The sequence below is a fragment of the Pelodiscus sinensis genome, chromosome 26 (genome assembly GCF_052426305.1).
Source record: "Pelodiscus sinensis isolate ZL-2025 chromosome 26, ASM5242630v1, whole genome shotgun sequence".
Classification (NCBI taxonomy): Eukaryota; Metazoa; Chordata; order Testudines; family Trionychidae; genus Pelodiscus; species Pelodiscus sinensis.
In genome coordinates this window covers 4230354-4255535 of record NC_143077.1, presented here as the reverse complement: position 1 = coordinate 4255535, position 25182 = coordinate 4230354, and the positions used below count along the sequence as shown (strand labels likewise).

Here is a 25182-nt window from a genome sequence, read left to right as displayed (position 1 = left end):
TTCGGAGATGGCCGGGAGGCGCTCGCACGCTGCACCTGCGGCGGCCGAGGACACCTGGATCCCGGCGGCAGGGCAGGAGAAGGGCGACGGGCCTCCCGCCGAGGGGCCCCCGAAGAAGAAGAAGCCCAAGGCGGGTTCCACCCTGCGCCGGGCGTTCAGCTGGCTTCGGGGCAAGAGGAAGAAGAAGAAGAGCAGCGGCTCCAGCGCCCACCACGGGGCGCCCCCAGCGGAGGGGGAGGCGGCCTCCAAGGGAAAGAAGCAAGAGGAGCGAGCCAAGAAGAAGGGCAAAGGTAGGGCAGGGTGGAGGAGAGGTGCCTTGGCGAGGGGCTCTTTGCTGGCTGGGTCTCTCCTTCCACCCCTGGTACCACCCAGACGCTTCCCTCTGCCCCCCGTTTGTGGCCAGCTTGCAGGAGCCCTGCGAGGGGTGTAGCCACCCCCACGTTGCCCTCGCTCTTGTTATGGCTGTGGCAGCAGGCCTGTTCCAGTTCCCTGCAATGGAGAATGCCAGGCGCCCCGCGTAATCTCATTCCTCCCCGCGGGGAGGTTGCCGGTTCACTGGGTATGTTCTCTCTCCGCTGAGTCAGAAGGTCACAGAGACTGGAAGAAACCTGGAGCTACTCCAGAGACAACCTCAGCCGGGTCTTCGCAGGACCTGTGCTGCTCCAGGTGTAGCCTCTCGCTGCGGCCTAGGGCCTGCTGCCAACATCACCAGCCAGGCCTTGGCCGGGGCTGAGTCTCTGCAGGTGCCGGCCTGGGAAACTGGAGGTGATTCCTCCCCATTACTTCAGGGTGGTGGGTAGGGGCTGCTCTATTGCTGCAGGCCTTCAGCGTCTGGCTGTGGGGTCATAGCCGGAAATGGCAAAGGCCTGTTAGCTCCACTGCGTCCTTTGGCAGGGCAGGATACGATCCCTCCGAGAGTGGGTACCACTACTAAACCCAGGCTCTGCTCATTCCTGCCACTGCTCCTGCATATGACGTGACTGGGGGCTCAGCCCTTCGTCCCCGGTTCTAGACCCTCCTCCAGCCGTCCGGGCGAGGCTGTGCCGTGTTGGGGCCGTTCTCCGTTTGCATATGGCCCAGTATAGCAGTAATAAGAAGGAAGTGCTGCTTGTTGTCCCTTCTAAGCTGGAGCTGTTTCGCCCAGGCTGGGCTGTGGTGTCAGGGACCCTGTGTGCGCTGTTGACTCTGCTCACCTGTTAGAACATCAGGACAAAGTCTCTTCTGCCTGGCCTTTTGGAAAAGGGGGGACAGATTCCTGTACTAATCCATCCCATGATTCATTGCCCTGTATTACCGTTCTTTCTCCCGTGCTGGGTGCTCATTACTTTAATTTGCAGGTATCCATAATGTGGGGAGTTGCTGTTTTTTCAGCGGCTTTGTTGCTCTTTTAGTGGTCTGCCATTTATTGCTTTCAAGAGCCCACTGAGAGCTCTTAAGAGAGGAGCAGCCATGGAAACATAAGTTGCTCTTACAAAGAGATCTTTGAAAGGTGGCTGAGTTTTCACCGAAAAGTCTCATCAGATGCTACCAGTGCGTCCTGTCAGACTTGTCTGGCTGCAGCTTTCCCCTAGTGTTACGTGCTCAGCTACCACAGTCATGGGCGAAGCGTAGGAACCTGAATATCACCCAGGATGATATTCTTCAAGTGGTGCAACACCAGCATCGGCTCCGTATCTAATCTTCAAAACAAGGCCTGTCCAACCAGTCATTGCTGGAGTTGGGATTGGAATGTAGGAGACCTTGACTCTCTTATAGGCACTGGCCGTGTGTGGTTAAAGCCAGCTAGGATTCCAGCACTGTGCTTCCTTCTAGCATGGCTGCCCAGCCCTTTGGCAAGTGCAAACTGGGTATCTGCCCCCTGCCCGCCCAAACTGCTGGAAATCCCCCACTTCCTGGGACTTGTGAGCCTGTTGTAGGCCTTCCTCTGCTCTGCTGGAGGAAACGTCCCCCTTTTGCGTGGGAGACTGCCGGCTGCGTCTGTGTGCCGTGGAGCTGTACCCCGTACCTAGAGTTCCTTCTGTGTTTCCGTAGTGCAGCCATTTCTTGGCGTGACGGGGAGAGAGGTGTGGAGTGGTAGAAACAAACATGCATGTGAAATGACTGCAGTTTGCGTGCCTGATTAAGTCACCCCCGTCTGCTCTAATAACATGCTGGCTTCCAAAATGCAGAGCGTTGCTGGAACCACACCCTGTTTAACCCTTCCCATCCCAGCGGCTTATCCATTTGAGTTCCAATGTGGTGAAACTTCCATGGATCAGAGGAGTAAACTCTGGGTGGTGATCAAGGAAGCCTGGCTCCATTACTGCCCTGTTCTGTAATCTTGGGCAAGTCGTGGTCCGTGTTTGTGTTGTGAGCCCCTGGAAAAGGGGGGACACACTTCCCTAGCTCACTAGGGGGGCTGTGAGGATTCTTCACTGAACGTTTGGGCAGCGCTTTGCAGATGGAAAAAGTGACAGCTATTGAAGTGCTAAGTTATTGATTGGGCTCCTCTGTGCGCTAGGGCTGCAGAGCTGTGCCCTGGAGTCAGGTAACACTCAGCTGCCATTGCCTGAAATACTGATCTGGATGGAGGCTAGGTCTGCCTTTGCTGATGACAAGAGCTGCCGTGCCAGGCATAGGTTTTGCCTGAGCCTGTCAGTTTTCCAGCTCTCAAGCAGGAGGCTACGGGCCAGGACGGTTGGAGGAACAGTCTAGTGGCTGTTTAGGCAGGTCTGGGTTGGCCCATGGAGCCAGAGCCGGATTAAGACCTTTAGAGGCCCTAAGCACTGAAAAGATGATGGTGTCCCCCCCATATGGAATTCAAAATAAAAACAATACTATACTGTAAAATCTCATTTTTTGGGGTGCCCCTGCTTTGCTGTGCCCTACGCACGTGCTTAGTCTGCCTATTGGGTAACCCAGCCCTGCATGGGGCTCTGATTGTACAGGTTGCTGGTGGTGCCTGCTCATCTTTCTATACCCCTCGGGTTTTGGGAGGTACGTCAGGCCCTTCCAAAGACCAGCATGGCAATCCTGTGCCACAGCGATGCAGCCAGGATTCTGAATCTCTTCACCGGGGTGGGCAATCATTTTTTACCGGGGGGGGGGCACTTCTGACATTTTTGAAGTGGCCCTGGGCTGCACTGGAAGGGGCGGGGCCTCAGGTGCAAGGGGCGGGGCCAAGATACTTCCCTGCTTCTTCACCCACAGACCATGATTGGTCTGGTGGCGGGAGGGGTGCGCGTGAAGTCTTTGCCCCCTCCCCTCCAGGTTCTCCCTAAGCACCTATGCCCCTGGCAGTGGGAGGAGACTTTGTACGCTCCCTCTTCTGCCCTAAGGCCAATCAGGGCATGGGGCTGGGGGAGCGCGCAAAGTCTCCTCCCTCCCTGCCAGGAGCGCACCGCGCTTCTCAGCACCGCACGCACCTTGCAGGGCGGGGGCAGGGCAGAGAACCTTTGTGTGCTCCCCCCCCTCGCCCCCAGGCCCTGATTGGCCTGGGGGCAGGGGAGCGGCAGGACCTCCATGGACCGGATCAACCCGCTTGGTGGGCCGGATTCTGCCCACCCCTGCTCTCCACCCTCGCCCTCCCTAGTACGTTATGAAGCTTCAGATTTGGTAATGGAAGGTGCATGTGGAAACATTCTCTCCTCTTCTGTGTCCGCGCTGGAAGACGAGGCCTCCTGGAGGGGGTGGGTACGTACATTAGAAACCTGGGGGGGTGGACAGGAGTGAGCACATCGTTCCAGTGAAGTCAAGGGAGGCCTGGGTCAGGTCTGGGTCTTTATCCCATTCCCCTGCGCGTTGGTCTCTGTTCATGTAATGGAAATGTAAAAACTCAGGAATTCCCAGACTGGAGAACTCAGTGATCCGTCTAGCCAAATAGCCTGTCTCTGACGGACCAGTACCTGCTGAGCTGCACCAGAGAAAGGGGAAGTTCATCTTGCAGGAGGTGGTTCTGGGATTACCTGCCCAAAGGGAAACTTTTTTCCTTCACCCCCATCGGTCAGAGGTGGCCTGGTGCCTTGAAGCAGGCAGGTATTAGATCCCTTCCAAAAGCTTTTAAAAAATCCTCCTGGATGTTCTAATTATCCATAAACATGTCCAAACTTTAAAAAGGACCCTGCCAAACTCTGGGCTGCAGTGATACCTGGTTGCAAGGAGCTCCCAAGCTAACTGTGTGCTGCACAGAAAGGTATTTCCTTCTGCTGAAACTTGCAACCCTGTGGCTGTGTCTAGACTGGACAGTTTTTCCAGAAAATCAGCCGCTTTTCCGGAAAAACTTGCCAGCTGTCTACACTGGCCGCTCGAATATCCGCAAAAGCACTGACTTCCTACTGTAAGAAATCCGTGCTTTTTGCGGAAATACTATGCTGCTCCTGTTTGGGCAACAGTTCCTTTTGCACAAAACTTTGGTGCAAAAGGGCCAGTGTAGACAGCTCAGGTTTGTTTTCCACAAAAAAGCCTCGATCGCGAAAATGGCAATCAGGGCTTTTTTGCGCAAAAGTGCGTCTAGATTGGCATGGACGCTTTTCCACAAAAAGTGCTTTTGCGGAAAAGCATCCGTGCCAATCTAGACGCTCTGTTCCGAAAATGCTTTTAACGGAAAACTTTTCCACTAAAAGCATTGCCAGAAAATCATGCCAGTCTAGACGTAGCCTGTGTGTTTGACTCACTGGCTTGAGGTACTTTCTTCCCCTGTGTCCTCTGATTGTTGCTGTTTTATTGCATTACCAGCTGAGGCCTTGTGCTGTCCCTACAAAGTACTATTGCCCCTACTGTGACTTTTAAACAGCAAAATCTTCCATACAGCTGCTTGGCCAAGTTCCTCTGGTCTCTTAATTAAAAGAAATAAATCCAATCACTGTAATCTCTGTTGGCACCTGGAGTACGGAAGGGTCTAGTGAGGCTCGTTAACCCGTTAGGGTTACTACAGTATTAGAAGGATACAATCTAGTCAAAGGGACTCCCTCTCTAGGCTCTGCCTGAAAATAATTTGCCGACTGTTGTTGCAATTAACACCTGAGATCACTGGAAAGGAGATGAACCAATGATATTTCTCAGTTTGTTTTTATCTGTTTTAGGTACTTCTATGATTTCCATTACTGGGGCATTTGAGCATTTCAGAGTCTCTGATGCATTTATCCTTCTAATACCGCTGTGTGGTAAGACAGTGCTAATCTCCCCAATTTTGAGATGGAGAGCTGAGGCATGAAGAAATTGTCACGGATATTTATGATGAAGCAAAAATGTGCTCTCACGTGGTTGGCTAGTATTCTCACCACTGAACCCTGGTGATTCGCAGTGGCCTTTGGGTGTGGTCCGATTCACAGGTTCCTGTGAGTAGGCAGTGAGTGTCTCCAGGGATCATGTAGGGTTTTTTCACTTGAGGACAGCAAAGAAGAAAAGCACTAAAAAAATGTCTTGCAAATCCACCCCAATAGTGAAGGTGCCCCCTTTAAACCTATAGTACCGACGTCAGGGCTGGACCGAGCCATTCCGGCGCCCTGGGCAGACAGTTTAATTGCGCCCTGGGTTGGGAGGGCGCATGCGTGGTCCCGCCCCCACCCAGCGCGTGGGGGAGGGCGCACAGAGCTTGCGGCGGCAGGACACACGTGCCCGTCCCGTCCCAGCCCGGCTACCGCTGCTGGTGCGCCGCCTGGGGCGGGCCGCGCCTGGCCATGCAGGGCCCCGCGGCCGCAGGGGGAAGGGCGCTGCTGGCCAGCGCTGCGGGGGTTAATTTGGCTCCCGCCCTGGGCGGCTGCTGCAGGGTGGCTGCTGGGAGCTGCTGCAACCTGCGATCTGGGAGCTGGGTGCGTGGCGCCAGATGGCAGCTATAAAGGATGCTGCACCCCCCTTACAGCTGCCATCAGGCGCCCCCCATAGGTTGGCGTCCCGGGCAGCTGCCCGGCTAGCCCATGCCTTAATCCAGCCCTGGCCGACGTAAAAGTGCATGTACACCAGCACCACATTTCTGGAGGACCGTTAGAAAAGAATGTCATCGAGGAACGACATGAATGAAGGAGTCGATGTTACAGACCTTTTAAGTGACTAATTTTTTAAAATGAATTTGACCCAACCGCCCCCAGACTCCTCACTGTGTTGTTAAAAATAAAATACTAAGTACACTCCAGGAGAGAGAGCCCTTTGAAATGATGGATGATTGGGTTTGCTGTTTGCCATGGTGAGACGATGTAACCTAATTGTCTGCATTGGAGGATCCCTGGTGCAGAGATGCTCTTCATCCCCGGGGTGGAGGTTCCCGGGTGCTGGGAGAAGATGCAGTCGTGGGTTAAAGCACAGCACCTAGGAACCTCTAGCGCTTCACGGCACAGTCCCGTGTCAGGACTAAAAGTCCATGCATGCTGCTGTGTGATAACTGCTGAGAGAGCGAATTGTTGAGCGAGCTGACTCTGAATGTTGCAGGTTCCTGGATCTGTTGCTAGATAATAGAGACATCCCAGATCTCTGCAGATACAGCAGTTGTAGGCTAGTGCTAGAGGTTGAGAGTAGGGATGTAATAGTGTAGCCGATGAACCAATAAGCAAAAGCTCATAGGTTAATGCTATAGACTACACGCAACTCTCCTACTCCCCACTTGCCAGTACATTTTTTAGCAGGCTGGCCAGCAGTCCGGTTCAGTCCTGGCTTGAAACAGGTCCGGGACCTATCCCTGCTGTGGCTGCTGCCACCCTGCACTGCTGCCTCTTTATCAGAGGTAGCAGCACAGAGCGACAGGCAGCTGGTCTGCGAGGGGAGCTGGTTTTTAAACTGGCTCCCCTTGCAGACCAGGTCCCGCCTGGCACCCTGCACTGCTGCCTCTAATACAGAGGCAGCAGCGCGGGGTAGCAGGGGGCTCCCCGGGAGTGAGGCTGGAGCACACTGGCTGCTGGCCCCGCCCCGGGGATTATAGACTAGTCGACTAACCGATGAGAATTCTTGAGGTTACGCGACTGTTCAATTGAGCGACATTGATCATCCCGGGTTCAGAGTTGTGCTGTAATAAGCAAGGCGCTGCAGCCGTGCGGACATTCCTGCATGCTGCCTCTGAGACTCAGGGGAATTGTTTCAGTGTATTTGGTAATGAACTTGTTAATCTGCAGAGCGCGAAGAGTGACATTTCAGAAAATCTGAACAACAGGAATCCACTGGCTGGTCTGAGCTGGAAACTGTAAGCGTCTCTGCTAAACAAAGAGAGGTGTGTCTGCCAGCTACAGCCATTCCACCTGGAGACAACTGGAAGAATTACTCTTGCAAATAATGTTCCATAAGAACTGATAAAACTATTTTGCAGGCATCGGATTTCTCTGCATAAGGGAGATGTTATTTCATAAGACAATATGATCATTGATTTTAACTCCTGCACTGGGAGAAACAGAAATCTCTGAAAGGTGAAGAGCTGAGCAATGTGTCCCCCTGCCAAACGAGAGTTCAAGCCGTTGGGTTTTGTGTGTCTGTTGCTACAGGTGAGGAGCCCCTGAATGCTTCAGCCGGATCAGGGAACCAAACTTGTTCCACTGTTGTGGATGCTAGTCCTGCCCTTAGTCATAGCAACACACCCACACAAACCTGGGGGCCTGGACGTGGGCAGTAGAAACTCTTCTGGTTATTTGTTTTTTCTGTTGAAGGTTTGGGATCTCAAACGTTTTTTGTTACCTTTTTTTTCCCCGAGTTCCATTTCCCCTTTTAGAGATGATCTTAGCAGCCCAGGCTCAGTGTCTGTTCGTGGGAGAGTTAGGGGGTAGAAAACATAGGGCTGGCTTATCTGCTCCTTCTGCCAAGAGAGAAGGGTCCCATGGCTGTCGGAAAGCGATGGGCAACCGAGGCTAGTGAGTGGGCGGCGGGAGCGGCCCTCCTTCATCTCAGTAGCTCACAAGATTGTCGTAACCAAGACGGTCTCCTGGGAGGGGGTAGTTTTGCTAACGGTGCTTGCGTACCTAGAATTTGTGCCGATTGCACCATAGCAGCGCTTTGATTGGCTGCAGAGGGAGCACACGGCTCTCACAGTCACTGTTGTGTGTAATCAGTGCACACCTCACTTCATGGGTCCTTGTTAGTAATACCGGTAGGGAAAAAAACGCCACAGATGGAAACCAGAACAATTTGGCAACCCTATGCTTGGGCAACAGTGAATACAATGTCTTGTGGGCCATGCACAGAACCCAGATGGGCCAGGTTGCTCACCACTGCCGTAGGACTTTGGCTCATTAGTGTAATGGGGCAAAAGCTAGGCTACAGTGATGGTGGAGATTGTAAACCTTCTCAGCAGAGTACAGAGGAGAGCGCTGTAGGTTGAGGGACTAGTGTTGAAACCTCAAATGGCATACTTTGGCTAGGTCTACATTAGGAAGATTTGGCAAAAAAAAAGTAGTCGCCAAAAGTGAAAATTGGTCAACCCGTTTGTTTGCCTCTCATTGTCGACATTTCTTGGCCAAATTGCTAGCACTCCAGCCCTCCTTCTGCAGCAACAGTCTGTGTTCCCAGCAGGGCAAAACAGGAGCATTCCAATGATTTGTTTTTTGTTTGTTCCCCAAACACAGCAGCACACTCAACTGTCAGACACTTCCTGGAGCTTTGAAAGGGGAGGGGCGCATGCCTGCAGGGCAGCAGAGATCTCAAAACACTGAGCAGAGCTATCAGGTCAGGCGTTGTGGGATACTGGCAGAAGCCAGTTCTCTCAACCAAACAAACAACAAAGTCCACCCTGGCTCTTTGTCAACTGTAAGGGGAGAGAAAAAGACAAAAGTCTCTCTCAGGGCTAGAAGTTTTTGTTGTTGCTAAACTGGGTATTTTTCCCAGCAAAAGTTGCATGGCAGTGTAAACGCTCTCGCTGTTTTGACACCAAAGGACAGTTTTGGTGACAATATGTGCCATTGTAGATAAGGCCTTAGAGGCAACATTTTGGATTGGAAAGATGCCAGATTGGCAGTGATGGGAACTGAAGGGATTTGGTTTAGCCCCAGAACAAGTCTGACCTAGGCGTGGTGGGGCAAGTTCTCCCACTGGTTGCCCGATCCGTTCTGACTGGAAGAAACCAGCTGCGGGGCAAAGAGGGCAGCTCCGTCTCTATGGGCTCTTCCACCTTCTCTCAGGCAGCTCCGTTGGTGTCGGGTCCATGATTTAGACACTTCCAGGAACTCGACTGAGACCATCAACTCATTTCATGTAGGCCACTAAATTGCCCACTAGGGGGAATTCCTGGTTGCTAGCGACCCAGGCTGTTTGGACTGATCGCCGGGAGGGTGAACAGCTCCCCATCTCCCCACCCCCCCTATCTGGCACCCTTGATGAATAATTAGGGCACCCGTAGCCAACCCGTGGCACCTCCCAGGGTGCAGCTCGCGAAGCCGCCCCCATGGTCTCTGTGCCTCTGAAAACGGCTCCCAGCGTAGGGGAGCTGTCCAGCGCAACCATTAAAAATGGCATTTTCAAGATGGTGTAAGCCGGCGGGAGCCTGATATGTCCAAAAAGCCTCTAAACACGTTTCTTAAAGGGGCAGTCTTTTTTTTTTTTTTTTTTGCTCGATGAAACGTGGTTGGGGGCTCCGTTTAAAGGGGAGTCTTCTTTTTATTTGGTTTTTTTTTTTTTTGGCTCGACAGCTTTCCCCCCCGCTCTTTGTTCTATAGTCACAACTATTTTGGCTCTTTGCCTGTAACGGGTTGGCCACCCCTGAACTAGGGGGTTTCTTCCACCAAGGCAGGAATACCCCTGGTACTGCTGGCTGGCCCTGTCCCCTGGTTTTGTTGGCCTCCTTGATGGGAGAGACTTTCCCGAGAGTCTTCCAGGCCTCCAGGCTGCTGGAGGATGTTCTGAGGGGAATGTGGTGAAACGTGAGCCCCGAAGGCAGGGCTGTATGTGGCCAGCTGTAGCTACTGTGCAGGTGAGACCATGCTGGAGGCTTTGCCGTGGAGCCTGGGGCAGGGGCTAGTCCGTCCAATGCCAACAGTAAGCTATTGGGCAGTGGGCTGCTCCCCAGGCGAGAGGTGGGGCGGCTTCTTGCCGATCTATCTGGTAACTAAGAGCGACGCTCAGGCACTTGACACAGATGGGGCCATAGAGGCAGCAGGGTCTCAAACTAGCTCTACGAGGCGCATAAGCCAGCCCAGCCCAGGGGGGCCATGGTGCTTCTTAATCCCAGCAAACCCAGGCTCAGGCCAGCTCTGGGGCTCTGCACCCGCCTCAGCGCTTGTCCTGAGCCCTGTGGACATGCCCGTACCTCAGTCACTGAGAGGAGAGGCAGTGGAGGCTGGGTGCCGTGTACGGAGGCTGGGCTCTGGGTCGTGGGGGAGCCGGTGTTTGTAGTCTGGGTTCTGAAGGGTTTCTGTCCTGGGGGCTCAGCCTGTATCCCGACTGGCTGCTTCTTTCTGTGGCAAGAGAGGAGCAAATGTGTCGTGGAAAATCTGGCGCATGCAGCGCCCTTCTTGCACGCTGCTGGAGAGTCCCCTCCTGCGTCATGCGGAGGGAGCTTCCTTCCTTTTGCCACGGTGAAGCTACTGTCCCCGGGTCAGACGCTGCCAGCCTGCAGGCACCAGGCAGGGCAGCCCTTTCCTTACGCCACAGAGACTCGAGAATGCGGTGAGGCATGTGACGGCCACGTGAGCGGCCCCTCGCTGGCGGGCGTGACCTTGCAATCTGGGCGAAAACGCATCCCCAGGGCACAGACCCTCAGACGTGTGTCTCGTGGCCCTGTCCCAACTCAGCGCCAGTCCTCTGGTGGTGGGAAGTCGGTGTTGTAAACGAGGGCGTAGCGAGCCATGGGATCTCACGGTCCCCAAGCAGACTGGCCCTTTTAGTGCGGGCGCTGTTAGTTATTTGTATAACAGCAGCACCCAGAGGTGTCTGCCAGGGTCAGGCCCGATTGTGTTCAGTGCCGTAAGTCAGTAGAAACCATTCCTGCCCCATCGGGCTTTCAGTCTATGCCAGCAAGACTGGCTGTGTGTGGAAGAAGTGACTCCACTGACCCACGAAGCAAAGGTGGTGACTTTCCCAGGGTCGCACAGAGCATCAGTGGCAGAGGTGGGAATAGAACCGACAGCTCCTGAGCCCCAGTTCTGCGTCTTAACCACAAGGCTGCCCTTAGCCAGATGTCTGATGACCCATGTGCATTGCGCTTCGGGGTGACACCGCCTCATTTTTGAAGCCAGCCAAGAGGGAGAACTACAGTTCAGCCAGGCCTTGAATCTGACTTGCTGCTTTTCTGGATTTGTGCCCTTCACAGTTTCCCTGCACAGAGGTTGAACTGGGTTAACTCTCAAATCGGTTCATTGAAACCCGTGCAGCTTTGTGTGTGGACTCTCTGACTGCACTGTCAATGTGGTTCACGTTGGTTTAACTTGCCCCTTTGAATGACCAAAGCCAGGCTGGCAGCAGGGTAAGTGTCCATGTGCAAGTTATCTCGGTTTAATCTTGTGTCAAATCCCACCTCAAGTTGTATTGCTGTAGCATCCGGCGAGGGGCCGTCTGTGAAGGGCACGTGGGTGGTGTGCATGCTCTCCTAGCTGGGTGTCTGGATAGAAGACCTAGTTACCTGGCTTGGGTACTTATGTGGCCCCCATCTTGCTAGCATCAGAGCGCTCCACAACCTTTAATGTATTTATCATCTCAGACTCCCTACACGCCCGTTGTGCAAATGGGGAACTGAGGCACAGAAAGATTAAGGCCGTGTCCCCACTTGTGGGAAGATCAGCGCTGTGGCGGTTGATCTTCCGCCGTTCAATTTAGCGGGTCTGGTAAAGACCCACTAAATCAAACGCTGAGGGTGCGTGAGGAGACAGGGAAGTCGATGGGAGAGTTTTTCCCGTCGGCCTCCCGCTGTGGAGCCGGCACCTAGCTCGGCTTAAGGTACATTGACTCCAGCTACGTTAGTGGCGTTGCCTGCCGTAAGCCGACCTTTGGGGTGCAGTATAGCTCTGGCCTAAGAGACTTGCTTTCGAGGACCCCTCTGCTACTGCTCGCACCTCACCCTGCTGGCTTTTGGGACCTCTGCCCCCACCCCGGCTACGGGGGAGGGAACGGTTCCAGATGTAATGTGAGCCAGAGCGGGGGGCAGGATCTTAGCCCCCCCCCCCGAGTCCTAAAGCCAACCCGCCCGCTTTGTGTCGCGCTCCCCGGCAGAGCCGTGGACTCTGTAACCAACCGGCCGGGGTGAGCAGAGGGAGAGAAGGCAGCAGAGCTGCAGGGGCAGAGGGAGGGAGGGTGAGAGCGGACAACCGATCCCAGCCAGTCTCCCGGAGGCCCCTCCTCTGTGTCGGCCGCGATTGGCTCCGGGGCTCAGGGAGCGCGCAGCCTGTGGGAGGCTCAGGGCTCGATCGCCGCCGGAGGGATGGGAACCGGAGCGCAGCGCCGTCTCTCTGTAGCTGGAAGCGGGCCAAGGCGAAGCCTGTTGGGTGCAGTCATGTAGCACCCTGCCGGGGGGGAGGGACGGAGCCGCCCGCACACGCTGGCAGCATGGGCAACGTGCACCACACGAGGAGCCCCCCGAACGCCAGGGCCAGGCCCTTCTGGCAGTTTGGCCACGCGGGGAAGCTGAAGACAGGTAGGAGCCTGAGGCAGGAGGCAGCTGGAGGCCTGGGGGAGTCGGGGGGGGGGGAGAGGCAGAGGGTGGGACTCCACGGATGGCAGCTCTGGCAGGGCTGGTGTGGCTTACGCACAATACAGGTCTGCAGTCGTGAGCCGCAGCCTGTTGCTGGCAGGACGGGTGCCCGGGCCCGGGGGCTGGCATTGAGCCCATGCCGGGGGGGGAGGGGGAGGAGGTGGCATGGTGGAGCTGCGTGAGGAGGGGGCTTTGAGCAGGTTACCTCAGGGCTTTTGGAAGGCGCCTGGGTGGGTGTGAGGTTGCCGGAGCTTTGCAGTCTGCTGCCGGTGCAGGGTCCCGGCTCTGCCGGGGTGAGGTGGGGCTGCCAAGACCCTGGTCTGCCTTGGGCCCGGTGGATTCTCACTGTGCTCTCTCTCTGCAGCCGGGGCTTTTCAGCAGCGTCAGGGCGATTAACATCCCTCCCGGTGGTTACCGGTTTGTTTTCCCGTCTCCGCTCCCGTGGTTAGGGTGGGCGGCAGGAAGCCAGAACTCCCGGGGTTGTAGACCCACCATGGCCATTGCCTTGCTGTGTGGGCTTGAGCAAATTGCTTTCTTCACGCTCTGCCTCGGTTTCCCTATCTTGTAAAACCTCATCAGGTTTAATGTCTGTCTGCACAGTGCCTGGAGACCCTTGGAAGAAAGTGACGTACGGTGACATACCCAGTGTTCTTACCTGGAATTTTATTCCCCCGATTAAGCACTGCACGGATTTCTGGATTTTGCTCTCCGGGTGTCTCTGTCCGACCTACACCACGCGGAGCGGGAGGACAAGGAGTGGGTTTTCCTTTGACTGATGCTTTCCCGCCTCATCCCATGCGGGGAAGACAGAAAGTGAAACTCGGAACAGTACCCGGTTATTGTTGGCTGGCTGGCGGGGGGGCGGGGGGGGGGATAAATTCCCCTGCTTTCTCTGCTCCGGTTCCGGGTGTGTAACGTTTAAGAACTCCAGAGAGCCAGGGAAGGGGTGGTGAATGGGCCATCTCCCTCCTTGTTGGATTCGGGTATCGGGAAACAGGGCTTGATTCCTCACCAGTAGAAGACGGGGGCTGTTGACCCACAGAAAAATCAGTCAGGGGCCACACACAAGTGAGAAGCAAACCCCCCCCCCCACTGACGTGGCCCCCAACTGAGAAGCAGAAAGACACGCCCCACATTCCCCTTCCACCCTAGAGCCTTGTGGGGCCCAGACTAGTAGATTTTGTGTGCTCCAGTCCTATGGGGGTATGGTGAGGGGAGGGGAGTGCTGGAGCACCAGTACAGGCTCCTCAGTGCTGGGGGGGGGGGTGGATCCAGGCTAGCCGGGGGCCTTAGGTTCCCCACCCTGCCCTAGAGCATCCCTCCCCCACTCAGAGTCCCCCATCAGTTCAATGTCTGAACTGGAGCGAACTAGAAATCGGTGACGTGAACGTTCTTGTGATAGTTTTGTCCTGGCTCGGGCATGGAAACTGGCTGTGCCAATCCCTTTGTGTTTTGCTCTCTTTGCAGTTGTTCCCTCAGCCCTCTGGGGGGGGGGGGGGGGGGATGGGGTGTGTGTATGTGGAGTGTGGGGGTGTGTTTGTAACAAGGAAAGGGGTGTGTGTGTCAGTTTGTGCTTGAGCAGGGATCCTTCATGGCTGGAAAGAAAGCTTCTAACCATCAGAGAAGGGAGCCTCTGGAGCAGTGTTTCTCAACCTTTTATTATAAAGTACCCTTTAAAAAATTATAAGTACCCCCAGTACCTACAGTTTTCAGACACACACATTTTTTTTCTACCATTGCAACACATTTGTTTAAAGAACTTAATCGTAGCCGGGTGGGCGATGAAATTTTTGGGAGTAAAAAGTACAAAAATAATAAAACGCTGTAAAACGTAAAAGAAAAATTCAGTTTTCTTCAATTTTCAGTGGTGTTGATCTACCCCCCAGACTTCTGTCAAGTATGTCTAACGGTACTCGTGCCACTGGGTGAGAAACGCTGTTCTGGAGCACTCTCTGGCTATGTCTACACTCACGGCTTCTTGCGCGAGAAATATGCAAATGAGGTTAAGCGTGGAATATCACCGAGCCTCATTTGCATACCTAATGAGCCGCCATTTTGCAGAAGAGGCTCTTGCGCCAGAAGGAGCTGTCTACACGGCCCCTTCTTGTGCAAGAAAAACCTTCTTGCACAATGCCGTTATTCCTGAAAATAATGAACACATATGAAAAGGACAAATCCTGTTTTTTGTTCCGGAATGGGAAGTGACTGTCTAGGAAGGAGCACGGCAGAAAGGGATCTAGGGGTTATGAGATGAATATGAGTCAGCAGTGTGATGCTGTTGCAAAAAAAGCAAACATGATTCTGGGCTGCGTTAACAGGAGTGTTGTGAGCAAGACACGAGGAGTCATTCTTCCGCTCTCCTCTGCGCTGGTTAGGCCTCAGTTGGAGTATTGTGTCCAGTCCTGGGCACCGCATTGCAAGAAAGAGGTGGAGAAATTGGAGAAGGTCCAGAGAAGAGCAACAAGAATGATTCAAGGGCTAGAGAACATGAGCTATGAGGGAAGATTGAAAGAATTGGGCTTGTTTAGTTTGGAAGAGAGAAGATTGCCGGGGGACACGAGAACGGTTTTCAGGTATCTAAAAGGGTGTCATAAGGAGGAGGGAGAAACTTGTTCATCTTGGCCTCTGAGGACAGGACAAGCAGCAATGGGCTTAAACTGCAGCAAGGGCGGTTAAGTTTGGACATTAGGAAAAATTCCTAACTGTCGGGGTGGTGAAACACTGGGATAAATTGCCCAGGGAGGTTGTGGAATCCCCAACACTGGAGATATACAAGAGCAGGCTGGACAGACACCTGTCAGGGATGGTCTAGACAGTGCTGGGTCCTGCCATGGGGGCAGGGACTGGACTCGATGCCTCTCGAGGTCCCTTCCAGTGCTAGTGTTCTAGGATTTGCTGGGTCTGACGGAGAGAGTGTTTTGGGGGGGTTGCTCCTATGGGAGACCTGGTTGGCCAGGGGCTCCTGCTAATAGGCCCTGCCGTTACCACTCACTGTCCAGCCACACTTCATTGCAGTGCTTCATGCTGTCAGCAGGTTGCCTGGGTGTGGCTGGACTGGGTTAGCCAGACTGTCTGCAGTGTAAATAAGCACCGGGCCCGGATTCAGAATTGTCAGCACAGGCTGAGGGAGTGGCAAAGCAAAGCAACCCCCCCGGCCTGGCCTAAAGGTGACCTGCCAAGGGCCCAGCAAGAATGGGGCCGTGCCCATCCCGGCTGCTCTGTGGAGGGGGACAAAGGCTTGTGAAGGTTTGGGCTTGTACCCTAGAGATCAGGGAAGTCAAGCCAGGGTTGGCTGGGCCCCTCTGGGAGGTCCGAAGGGTGCCTTCCCTCAGTTGGAGGGGGGGTGTTGAGTCTGTAACAAAGGCTGCCTTTATTCAAACTGTTAATTATTTGTTGAAGTTAAATGGATATTAACCAAAGCAAAAAGCCCCTGAAGAGTCTCTTTGGGAAACCTTTCCCCCCCTTCATTCTCATTCACAAAGAAGGAAAAAAAAGGGCACAGGCCCAGCGTTCCTTCCTTTCTGAGCTCACTTCGAAGGAGAGCAGAGAGGGGGCCGGGTGTCACCTGGGGAAACAAAGGCAGGCAGGTGGAATAACAATGCTTAGCACTTGCTCGCTCTGTAGAACAGTGACTCAGTAACCCTCACACTCACAGGGGGGACAAGTTGGTGTCTTACAGATGGGGAAACTGAGGCACCGCACGGTCACGTGAGTAGCCCGAGGTCATGCAGGGAGTCGGTAGCAGAGCCAGGATTGGAACGCAGGAGTTGGTGCTGATGCCGTGCCTTGTCCTCTAGACTGTGGGTTCTCAAATAGCCCCTCTTCTTTCTGGCTGCGTGAAGACCCCCCAAAGCTATTTTCTGTTGTAAGACAAGGTTACGCCATGGAGAGGTTGAGACGCGCTGCTCTAAACCACACGGACACTGTGGCTACTCCTCTACGTCAGTCTGCTTTCAGGCTGGCTAGGCTGTATTCCCATTGTCCTGTATTTCTCTTCCAAGAGGCTGTGAGACCTCCCGGTAACACCCAGTGGAGGGGACATATCCGGTGGGTGAATTTCTGTTCTGGGTGGCTAGAGGGAGGTGGAAAGTCGTAGTTTATAAAGCCAGAAGGGCCCTGAATTAATTCCAGTTTGAAATGGAGCATCCCATCTAGACATACACATTCCCTCCAGGGAGAACGTGGTGAATTATTGTCACCGGTATTTTTTAAATGTAACAATAGAAGTGCAGCCCCCTCTCCTGTGCGTTGCGTTTTCTGCTTTGTTCCTCTCCGCTGGCCCTGCAGGGTGAGGGCTTGTTTACCTGAGGGGGTTTCGGTCTGAGCGTTCCTGCTGTGACTATCCCGGAAGAGGGGGTACCCACCCCACTGTTTAAGCTGGCACAAGATTCTGGGCTGCCTTTGGGGGTGTTTTACCCTCGCAGTGCATTGTGGGATACTGTCAGCATCTCCTGGAGGTCTGGGACTTGGGAGTCAAATTAACACATCTCCAGCTCTGATGCTAAGACCCAGGGCTGGCCTTACCATGAGGTGAACTGAGGTGGCCGCCTCAGGTGCCAGACTCTGTGTGTGTGTGGCGGGGGGGCGCCATTAGGACCCAGAGAATTGAGACCTTTCAAAGAATATCCAGGGAGGGGGGGGGCTCTGTTTGATGCTTCTGGGGGAGCCTCCTCCTCTTCGGTGCCTTGGTGCTACGGTGCTGAGCGCTCCATGAACTCCTGGGTTAGGCCCTGCTGGGCATGGGGGAAGATGCACGGGGCAGGCTCCCCGAGGGTCACCAGAAAGGAGGAGTGAGGTGCTACAGTGATGGGGCCATTACAAATGCTGGGGTGAGTGGGGGGTGGCCAGGGAGTGGGGGAGGGAGAAGAGGGGGCACCAGGGGGAGGGGCGTCCAGCGGAAGGTGCTGAGAACACGTTCGGTTTGTTCTCTGCCCGGCTCCATGGGAACGGGACGGAGGCCGCGAAGTGAAAGAATTTGCCCGGTGTCGCTGCAGCGTTTTGTGGGTGCGTGTGGCTGGGAGCAGCAGGCTGGGGGCAGGGCGTGTGTGGGGAGCGGCAGGAGGAAACCCCGCGGGGAGCAGAGGGGGGGCGGCTTCTGGGGCCAGACAGTCAGTCCTGCTGGGGACTGGGGACACCCCCCCACCTGTGAGATGAGATGAAAGCCAGGAGTGGAGTCCTCTCTGCCAGATGGGCACCTAATCACAGTCCCTGTGTGTGGTCAGGAAATCCCCCAGCCTTTCAAATGGGGGGAAGGGTGGTTAATTACCACTGGCGATCGGACCAGCAGCCCAATACATTGGAGAGAATCTTTCCCTCGACAGGAAACGTCTGAGCCTCCTTCCATCCCGCTGACCCCACGTCTCCGCCATGTGTCCCCAGCGCCCGGTGCTTCGCTCCCTGGGTGGCTCAGCCTTTCCCCCTTTCTTGGGGCAGAGAGGGCGTTTTGGACAGGACGTCCCCATCTGGGCGCTGCGGGAGACCTGGGCGCTGCTCCCCCTGCAGTTAGAGGGGTCCGGGGGAGTGTAGAGGGGCTCGGGGGAATGCTGGGTGGTTCTTACGACCCTGGGGACGGAGGGTCCAAATTCAGCCCCCAACCCGTGACCAGCCAGTGCAGCTCCGGTTCTCCTCTAGCACCGTGGGGCATCCCTGCTCCGTTCTGTGGGGTTTCTTCTGTCTTCACCTTTCCTCTCCCGATTCCTCGCTCCTCCCTGCCCTCCCCCCGCCTCCTCTTCTGCTTTCCGTCTCCCCCATGGATGGACACCGGCGCCGCCTGCTCCTGGACACGGCGCTCGTGGGGCCAAGCCAGAGGCAGCAGGAAGCCATCGGGACCGGGAGGATCTAGTCAGTTTCACGGCTGCGTGGCCATGCTCAGGGCAGGAGCGGCTCCGACCCAGGCGTCATTCTACTGTGCAGAGCCGGGGCGGGAGCAGCAGAGGCTGCCGGTAGGTTTGCGGCTGCTTTGAACACCTCCCCAGCAGGGCGGCTATTTCCCGTTGGTCCCCGTGGGCGGGCAGCAGCAGGGGGATGCCTCCAAGGCAGGGAAGGGTGGGCCAGAAGATAGGGGGTGAGGCGGAATCGCGAGAGCAGGGTTCTCTTTGGGTTGATTCGGGGGGCTGTCCCCGACTTGTAGCCTGATCCTTCTCTCCCCCCCTGACACCGGGTCTGTGCTTGGACGCTGTGTTCTCATGACCCTGCTCCATGCCTGGCCGGCCATCCCCCACCGCTCTTCCGACTCGGAGGAAACCAGGCCAGAGGGAACTCTGCGTCCCAGCGCTGGGGCGAATCCCCCTCCTCGCCCCGTGGGGTGCAGCGCCTTCTCCCCCGGCAAGGCCTTGAACTCCAGGGAGACCAGAGCGCTTTATCGCATCCTTATCGGGATGGGCACACCAGGTGCCCGCTGAGTCATGGCCCGCGGAACGTGGCCTCTGGCCAAACTGCACCCAGCAGCAATCAAATGGCCGGCAGACTCAGCTGTCTCTGGTGCACTGCTGGCACCGGCGCAGGGTTCCACGTTCACCCCGCTTCCTTCTTGGCCCGGTCCAGCTGAGCCGTCTCCCGCAGCCCGGCAGACTTCGGAGGAACGGCCCGGTGCGGAGGGCTGGCTGGGATTGGCCCCCCCCCCCCCCCGTGCCTCTCGGGGTCTCCAGGGTGGGACGTAACCAACCATCTCTCCAAACCTGCTTTGGCCAGACCGTGCTGGCAGCGTCCCCTCAGCGTCCCGGCTCGTTTGCCAGATCTGCGACCCCTTGTGACCCCCAGCGTGGAGCTCTGACCGTCCTGCCCTGAGGACCCCGCCACCTCCTTTCTCAAGAGGGGTGTCAGGGGACTCCCCATTTCACAGCTGCACAAGCTTCTGCCTCTTTGAGGTCACAGGCAGGCGAGGTGCGTGGGGGGGAGCAGCTCCCCGGGACTAGCCTCCCTCACTTCCGCCTCCGCTGTGCTCCCGCCTCCGGTCCTACCACCACCTGGTTCCGGAAGGAGCCGTGGGCGGCGCGTCCTCGGGTTGCCAACCTCCCCGGTCGTCCTGCAGCCTCTGGGACGATGAATCGTGACTGACAGAGGATGGCGTGTGCGGACCCCTCCGGGAATACGTCCAACCCCACCTGGCAAGCCAGCGCCCACAGGCCCCTTGTCGCGGGGCAGAGCGCATGGCGCCGCCGGCTGGCAGTCCTGGGAATTAGCTCGTGGGATGCCTCCCTCTCGGTGGGATCTCCCCGTGTTCCTCTTTGACCCTGGCGCGCTCCCACTCCAGTCTCTCTGAGCCCCCTCCCGGGGGTGTTACCCAGCTGTGCCCTCCAGGGTCCTCCTCTCCCCTGTCCCCACCTTGCCTCAGTGACCCACTGCCCGTCTCCATCTAGCCCCTGCAAACTGCCGTCTGCCATGGCAAAGGGGTGTGGACCTGCTGCCTCTGTGTAGCATGGCTGCTTCAGGCCCTGCAGCCTGGGAGCTGACTTGGCCAGAGCTCCCCAGCCCTGCCTGCCTTCCCCAGCCCTGCTGTATCCTCAGGAAGCCTCCTGCTTCCCTGGCAGCCCGGTCCCTAGTGCGCTCTCTCCCTCCGGGGCTATGTCTGCACTCGCCGCTTCTTGTGGGAGAAATATGCAAATGAGCAGGGCTCGACAAATAATGCCCACGGGGAGTAGACTGTAACCTGGAAGAGCCGGGTTCGGGCACCGGACAGCGTGGCTGGTGAGCGGGGCTTGCCGCGGTTCGGCGAGCCCTGCAAATGAGGCTAAGCATGGAATATCGCCGAGCCTCATTTGCATACCTAATGAGCCGCCATTTTTGCAGAAGAGGCTCTTGCACCAGAAGGAGCGTCGACACGGCCCCTTCTCGCGCGAGAAAAACCCTCTTGTGCAACGCTGCGATGCCAATTATTTTCAGGAATAGCGGCGTTGCGCAAGAGGGGTTTTCTCGTGCAAGAAGGGGCCGTGTCGACGCTCCTTCTGGTGCAAGAGCCTCTTCTGCCAAAATGGCGGCTCATTAGGTATGCAAATGAGGCTCGGCAATATTCCACGCTTAGCCTCATTTGCATATTTCTTGTGCAAGAAGCGGCGAGTGTAGACACAGCCCAGGAGCCCCCAGCTGGGCCCTCGTTAGCAGAGCTGCCTCAGCGGGGGCTTTGCTCGCAGCCCTTGCTCAGGGCTGGGGTTTTGCCTGTCACACCCCTTCTTGCATTTCTCCGCTGCCTCTGCCCGCTGGCTGGGAAAGCAGCGCGCCGCAGCGGTGGAGGCTCTTTCTCATCACGGGGTGCCCCTGGAGAGAAGGGCTGTACAGCTGGCGTCCCCGGGGGTCAGGGAGAGCAGGAGCCCCCACCTCAATAACGCTGCAATGTCCGACCCAGGAGCAGGCGGGGTGGGGCTGAGGTGCGGGTGGCAGGCCTTCCTGTGTGGCAGGCCGTTCGTGATGAGCATTTGGACGTGGGCGTGTCAGCAGGGGTAACGGAGTCCTGATTGCCTGGGGGCTCAATGCTCGGGGAACAGGCGTGGTTGCTGCGGGCTGCGTGGTGAAGTGCCGGCACGTGGAAGGATGTGCCAGGTCATGCGCTTATATCTGTGACCTGCCTCCCTCCCTGTGCGAAGCAGGTGGAGGGAATCCAATCGCTGAGCTTGCTCGTTAGTACCTGAAATTCACAGAGCAGCTCGCATTCCTCCCACTGCAACACGGGACTTGTTTCCCCTGTAGCTGAAATACAGCCAGCTCTGGGGTGGCGCAGAGCAAGGCTTCAGGTGAGGATGGAAGAGGAGGAGAACAATGCATCCAGCCGGAAAGGAAACTGGAATATCGGCATTAGCTTGGGGGGGGGGGGGGGGGGACATGGACCTACACCGGTCGAAAAACGTATCATGTAATCTCCTGGGCTCCTGACCCCATCAGCACCTCCGGCAACACAGCGTCCTCTGGCACCGCACGGGTGCCGGGGTCCAGCCCTGCCTCCGCATGCTTGGTCACTGGCAGCACTTGGGGCAGCACGCTGAGTTGAGCTGACTTGGCCACTTTGGCCCCATCTGTGCTCTGACCTGGGCCAAGCTCATCCCAGTCTGAAGGGGTCTGCCTGCCAAGTGCTGCCTCTTCCCTCTCCTCTCCCCTCTCTGCTCGCCAGGGCCTGGGCTCCTCCTGCAGGGTTCTGGCTCCAGAGGAAATCTGTGTTTACCTTAAAACCTGTTGGGCAGCTTTTCTCAGGAGCGCAGGCGGAGGCCCGGGGCAGAGGGTGGGGTGTGTTCGGAGGAGGAGTGAGGCCGGTTACTGATGGAATGGAGCAGCAATATTAAGGGGAGCTGGGGAAAGCGGAGGCACAGAGTCAGCTGTTCTAACCCCGGTGCTGGAGCCGTGTGGAACATGTGCCCCGAATGTGAAAGGCTGAGTCGTTGAGTTATTGCATGTGCTCCTGACTCCCTTGGGGCTGGGGCCTGACTCCCATTGGTGCTTTGCCTCAGCTAGCACTGTAGGATCGGGCCCTGGAGTTACACTTCTGTGCTCAACACTTCCTGCAGTTGATGTGTGGAGATCGAGGAGCTGCTAGAGTAACTCCTTGTTGCTCTTGTGGTCATGGACTTGTTGTATTCGGCGTGTAAGTAACCGGTGGAAGCTGTACGTACAACGTAGGAATATTCACAGGGAGGCAGGGTTGCCTAGTGGCCAGAGCATGCAACGGGACTTTGGGAAACCAGGGTTCTGACATTTGTGTGACCTTGAGCAAGTCACTTAGCGTTTCTGTTCTCAGCTTGTCTCCATCGTGTTCGGTAAATTGGGGATCCTAATGTAACGGCATGTTCCTCCCCGGTATATGGGGCGAATTTATCCCTAAACATTTGTGAAGGGCTTTCACGGCCTTCTGGGGGGGTGGCAGACGATTGCTAAATATTGTGATATTTGGCTGTTGGATGACATTCCCTGGGGTCTCCAGTCCTCAAGCTTCAGGGCACATGTTGATCACCAGCTGGGGTCAGGAAGGGATTTTCACCTATTTCACAAAAAGGCGTGTTCCCTTCTTTTAAATCAGCTGGTGCTAGAGACAAGCTGCTAGACTGGATGGCAGTCTTTTCCAGGATAGTTATTCCTCTAGTGAGTTGCATCAGGGACTTTTCCTTTGTAGCTTTCCATGTGTGCAGAGGGAACTGGTTGGAGAAAACAAACACCCAGGTTGTTTTTCCATGCGGGGCCATATCCCGAGCAGGTGTGTGTGTTGCAATCGCTGTAGATTTCCCTCTGCGTGGGGGCTAGAAATGGGAACCTGGCTTATCTGTGCGTTGTTAGATTTCTTGGGCTGAGGGGTGGGTCTCTGAACCTCTCCGCCCAGCGAGGCGTGGGACAGGTTGCAAGCCCTGGGAAATAAAGGGTTTGCCAATAGCCTCTGTAGCTGTAAGGCGGGCTGCTGCTAGGCCACCTGAAATAACGTTGCACTTTTTTGCTTGGCCTTGAGAGAGCCCATTGTGGCCGTGTGCCAGAAGGATGCAAATCCGGATGCAAGAGACACAGAACAACAAGGGCTTGGAGTCCAGACAAGTTCCTTTCACAAATAGAAGAGACTGTTTAAAAAGGGGGGGAGAGACGTGCTTGTGATTCAGCCCCCTGGGCCAAGCCTGGTCCTGCTCTAGGAACCTGGCTGCCTTACTTGTCTTTTACTCCTGTTGAAGCTAAGTCGGCGCTGAGTCGGACGGGGCCGAGGAGAAACAGGGCCGGGCCGCAGGCCTTGTCAAATCGCTAGAGCCCTGCGCCGATGTGTATCCACCACAATGGGCCGCGGAGATCTCCGCAAATTTGCAGGGCTCTAAAGCCTCCTTCGCTGCCCGTTGCAGCCAGTAAGATCTGGCCGTGCTCAGGCCTCTGCGTGTCAGGCACGAGGTGTCTGCAGTGGACACTCAAAATTAGGCCTCAGTGATTTGCCCAGGAATCACCAGGCACTAGACCCTAGGGGTATGTCTAAGCTGCAGTCCTCTTTCGAGAGAGGCATGCAAAAGCAGCCGAGCGAAATTGCAAATGAAACGTGGATTTGAATTTCCCGGGCTTCATTTGCATAATGGCATCAGGGTGCTTTCTCGAAATCTCCTCTTTCGAAAACCCCCCCACTGTCTAGATCGGGTTATTTTGGAAAAAAAAAACCATCTTTCGAAATAACCCGTAAACCTCATTTTTTAAGGAGTCAGGGTTATTTCGAAAGAAAGGTTTTTTTTCCCGAAAGAACCCCATCTAGATGGCGTTTTTTAAAAAAAATAGGGTATTTCGAAAAAGCGCCTGGACACCATTATGCAAATAAAGCACGGGAAATTCAAATCCGTGCTTCATTTGAAATTTGGGGGGGCCGCGAGCAGGCTTCAGGGGGGCCACCAAGCAGGGCCAGTGTTAGACTTGCGGAGGTCCAGGGCAGAACCCTGACGCCCGGATGCGTGGGACTGAAACTTGGGGCTCCCAGTCCTGCCGCCTGGAGCTGAAGCCGTAGCCTGAGCAGCGTAGCTTTGTGGGGACCCCTGGGGCGTGGAGCCTCGGGCGGTTGCCTCTAATGCTGGTCCTGGCTTTTATATGCAGAAAACCAGCGACTGCTGGGCTGTGGAATTTTTATAGCGTTTTGGCTGGGAGTAGGGGGGTGGGGAACCTCGGCTCTGGGGGAGTCCTTAGCTTTATAGATTTCCCGCTGGGCTTTCTGCAGGGTCCTAGGGGCTCCCCAAGGCTGCGGAAGGAAAACAGACACACAGACACGCTGCTTGCACACGGGAGCCCATCTGCAGGCCCCCCGGCTAGTAAGGCCTGCCCCGGAAGCAAGCCCTGGAGGGATTGTGTGCGAGTGACAGCCCGGCTCTGCCTGCCATGCCAGCTCACCGGGGAGGTTGCAGGCAGCATCTCGTGTCCTGGGCGGGGGGATGGGGCAGAAGTGGAAGGGAGAGGCCTAGCTCCCTGCACTGAGCATTGCGGAGAAAGACAGGCTGGTTTTCCCTCTCCTTTAATTTCCCGGGCCCTTGCTGCTCCCCGTCTCCACCCCTTTGGGCTAGTCACCCCCTCTGCCCTGCCCTCCCTTTGTCTCCTGTGAGTCCGTGGTGGCGGCAGGGGGCTGACCGCTGGGAGCAGAGGGAGCAGACACGATGAGGCCTTGCTGTGGAGGTGGCTGAGAGAGGTTGGCAGGCTTCCCCGGGGACTAAGCCCCCCGAAAGCCGCAGAGCACAGAGAGCTCCGGCCCAGCGGAGTGGTGGCTGCTTTGCTGAAGGGCCCCTCTAGAGCAGGGAGGGGCAATAACCTGGCGGGCCGTCGCTGCTGTATTCATCTGCACGGCCGCAGGTGCCAGTCATCGCAGCTCCCATTGGCTGCAGATCGTCATTCCCGGCCAATGGGAGAGGCAGGAAGTGTCGCGGCCCAGGACACCACTTCCCGCAGCTCCCATTGGCTGCAGATCGTCATTCCCGGCCAATGGGAGAGGCAGGAAGTGTCGCGGCCCAGGACACCACTTCCCGCAGCTCCCATTGGCTGCAGATCGTCATTCCCGGCCAATGGGAGAGGCAGGAAGTGTCGCGGCCCAGGACACCACTTCCCGCAGCTCCCATTGGCTGCAGATCGTCATTCCCGGCCAATGGGAGAGGCAGGAAGTGTCGCGGCCCAGGACACCACTTCCCGCAGCTCCCATTGGC

At 56.2% G+C, this 25182-nt stretch overlaps 1 protein-coding gene across 2 annotated transcripts in view; it reads left to right on the top strand.

Annotated features, from left to right (window-relative positions):
* Positions 1–7: 7 nt before the first annotated feature.
* NHSL3 (NHS like 3) overlaps positions 8–25182 on the top strand; it is a 50259-nt gene continuing 25084 nt past the window's right edge. Inside the window, exon 1 of one of the 2 annotated variants that reach the window (XM_075908635.2) lies at positions 8–290. In XM_075908635.2, coding sequence (XP_075764750.2) covers positions 8–290 — 283 coding nt within the window. Of the gene's footprint in view, positions 291–12209; positions 12512–25182 lie in introns of those variants that run through there. The other variant, XM_075908636.2, reaches the window with a different exon arrangement.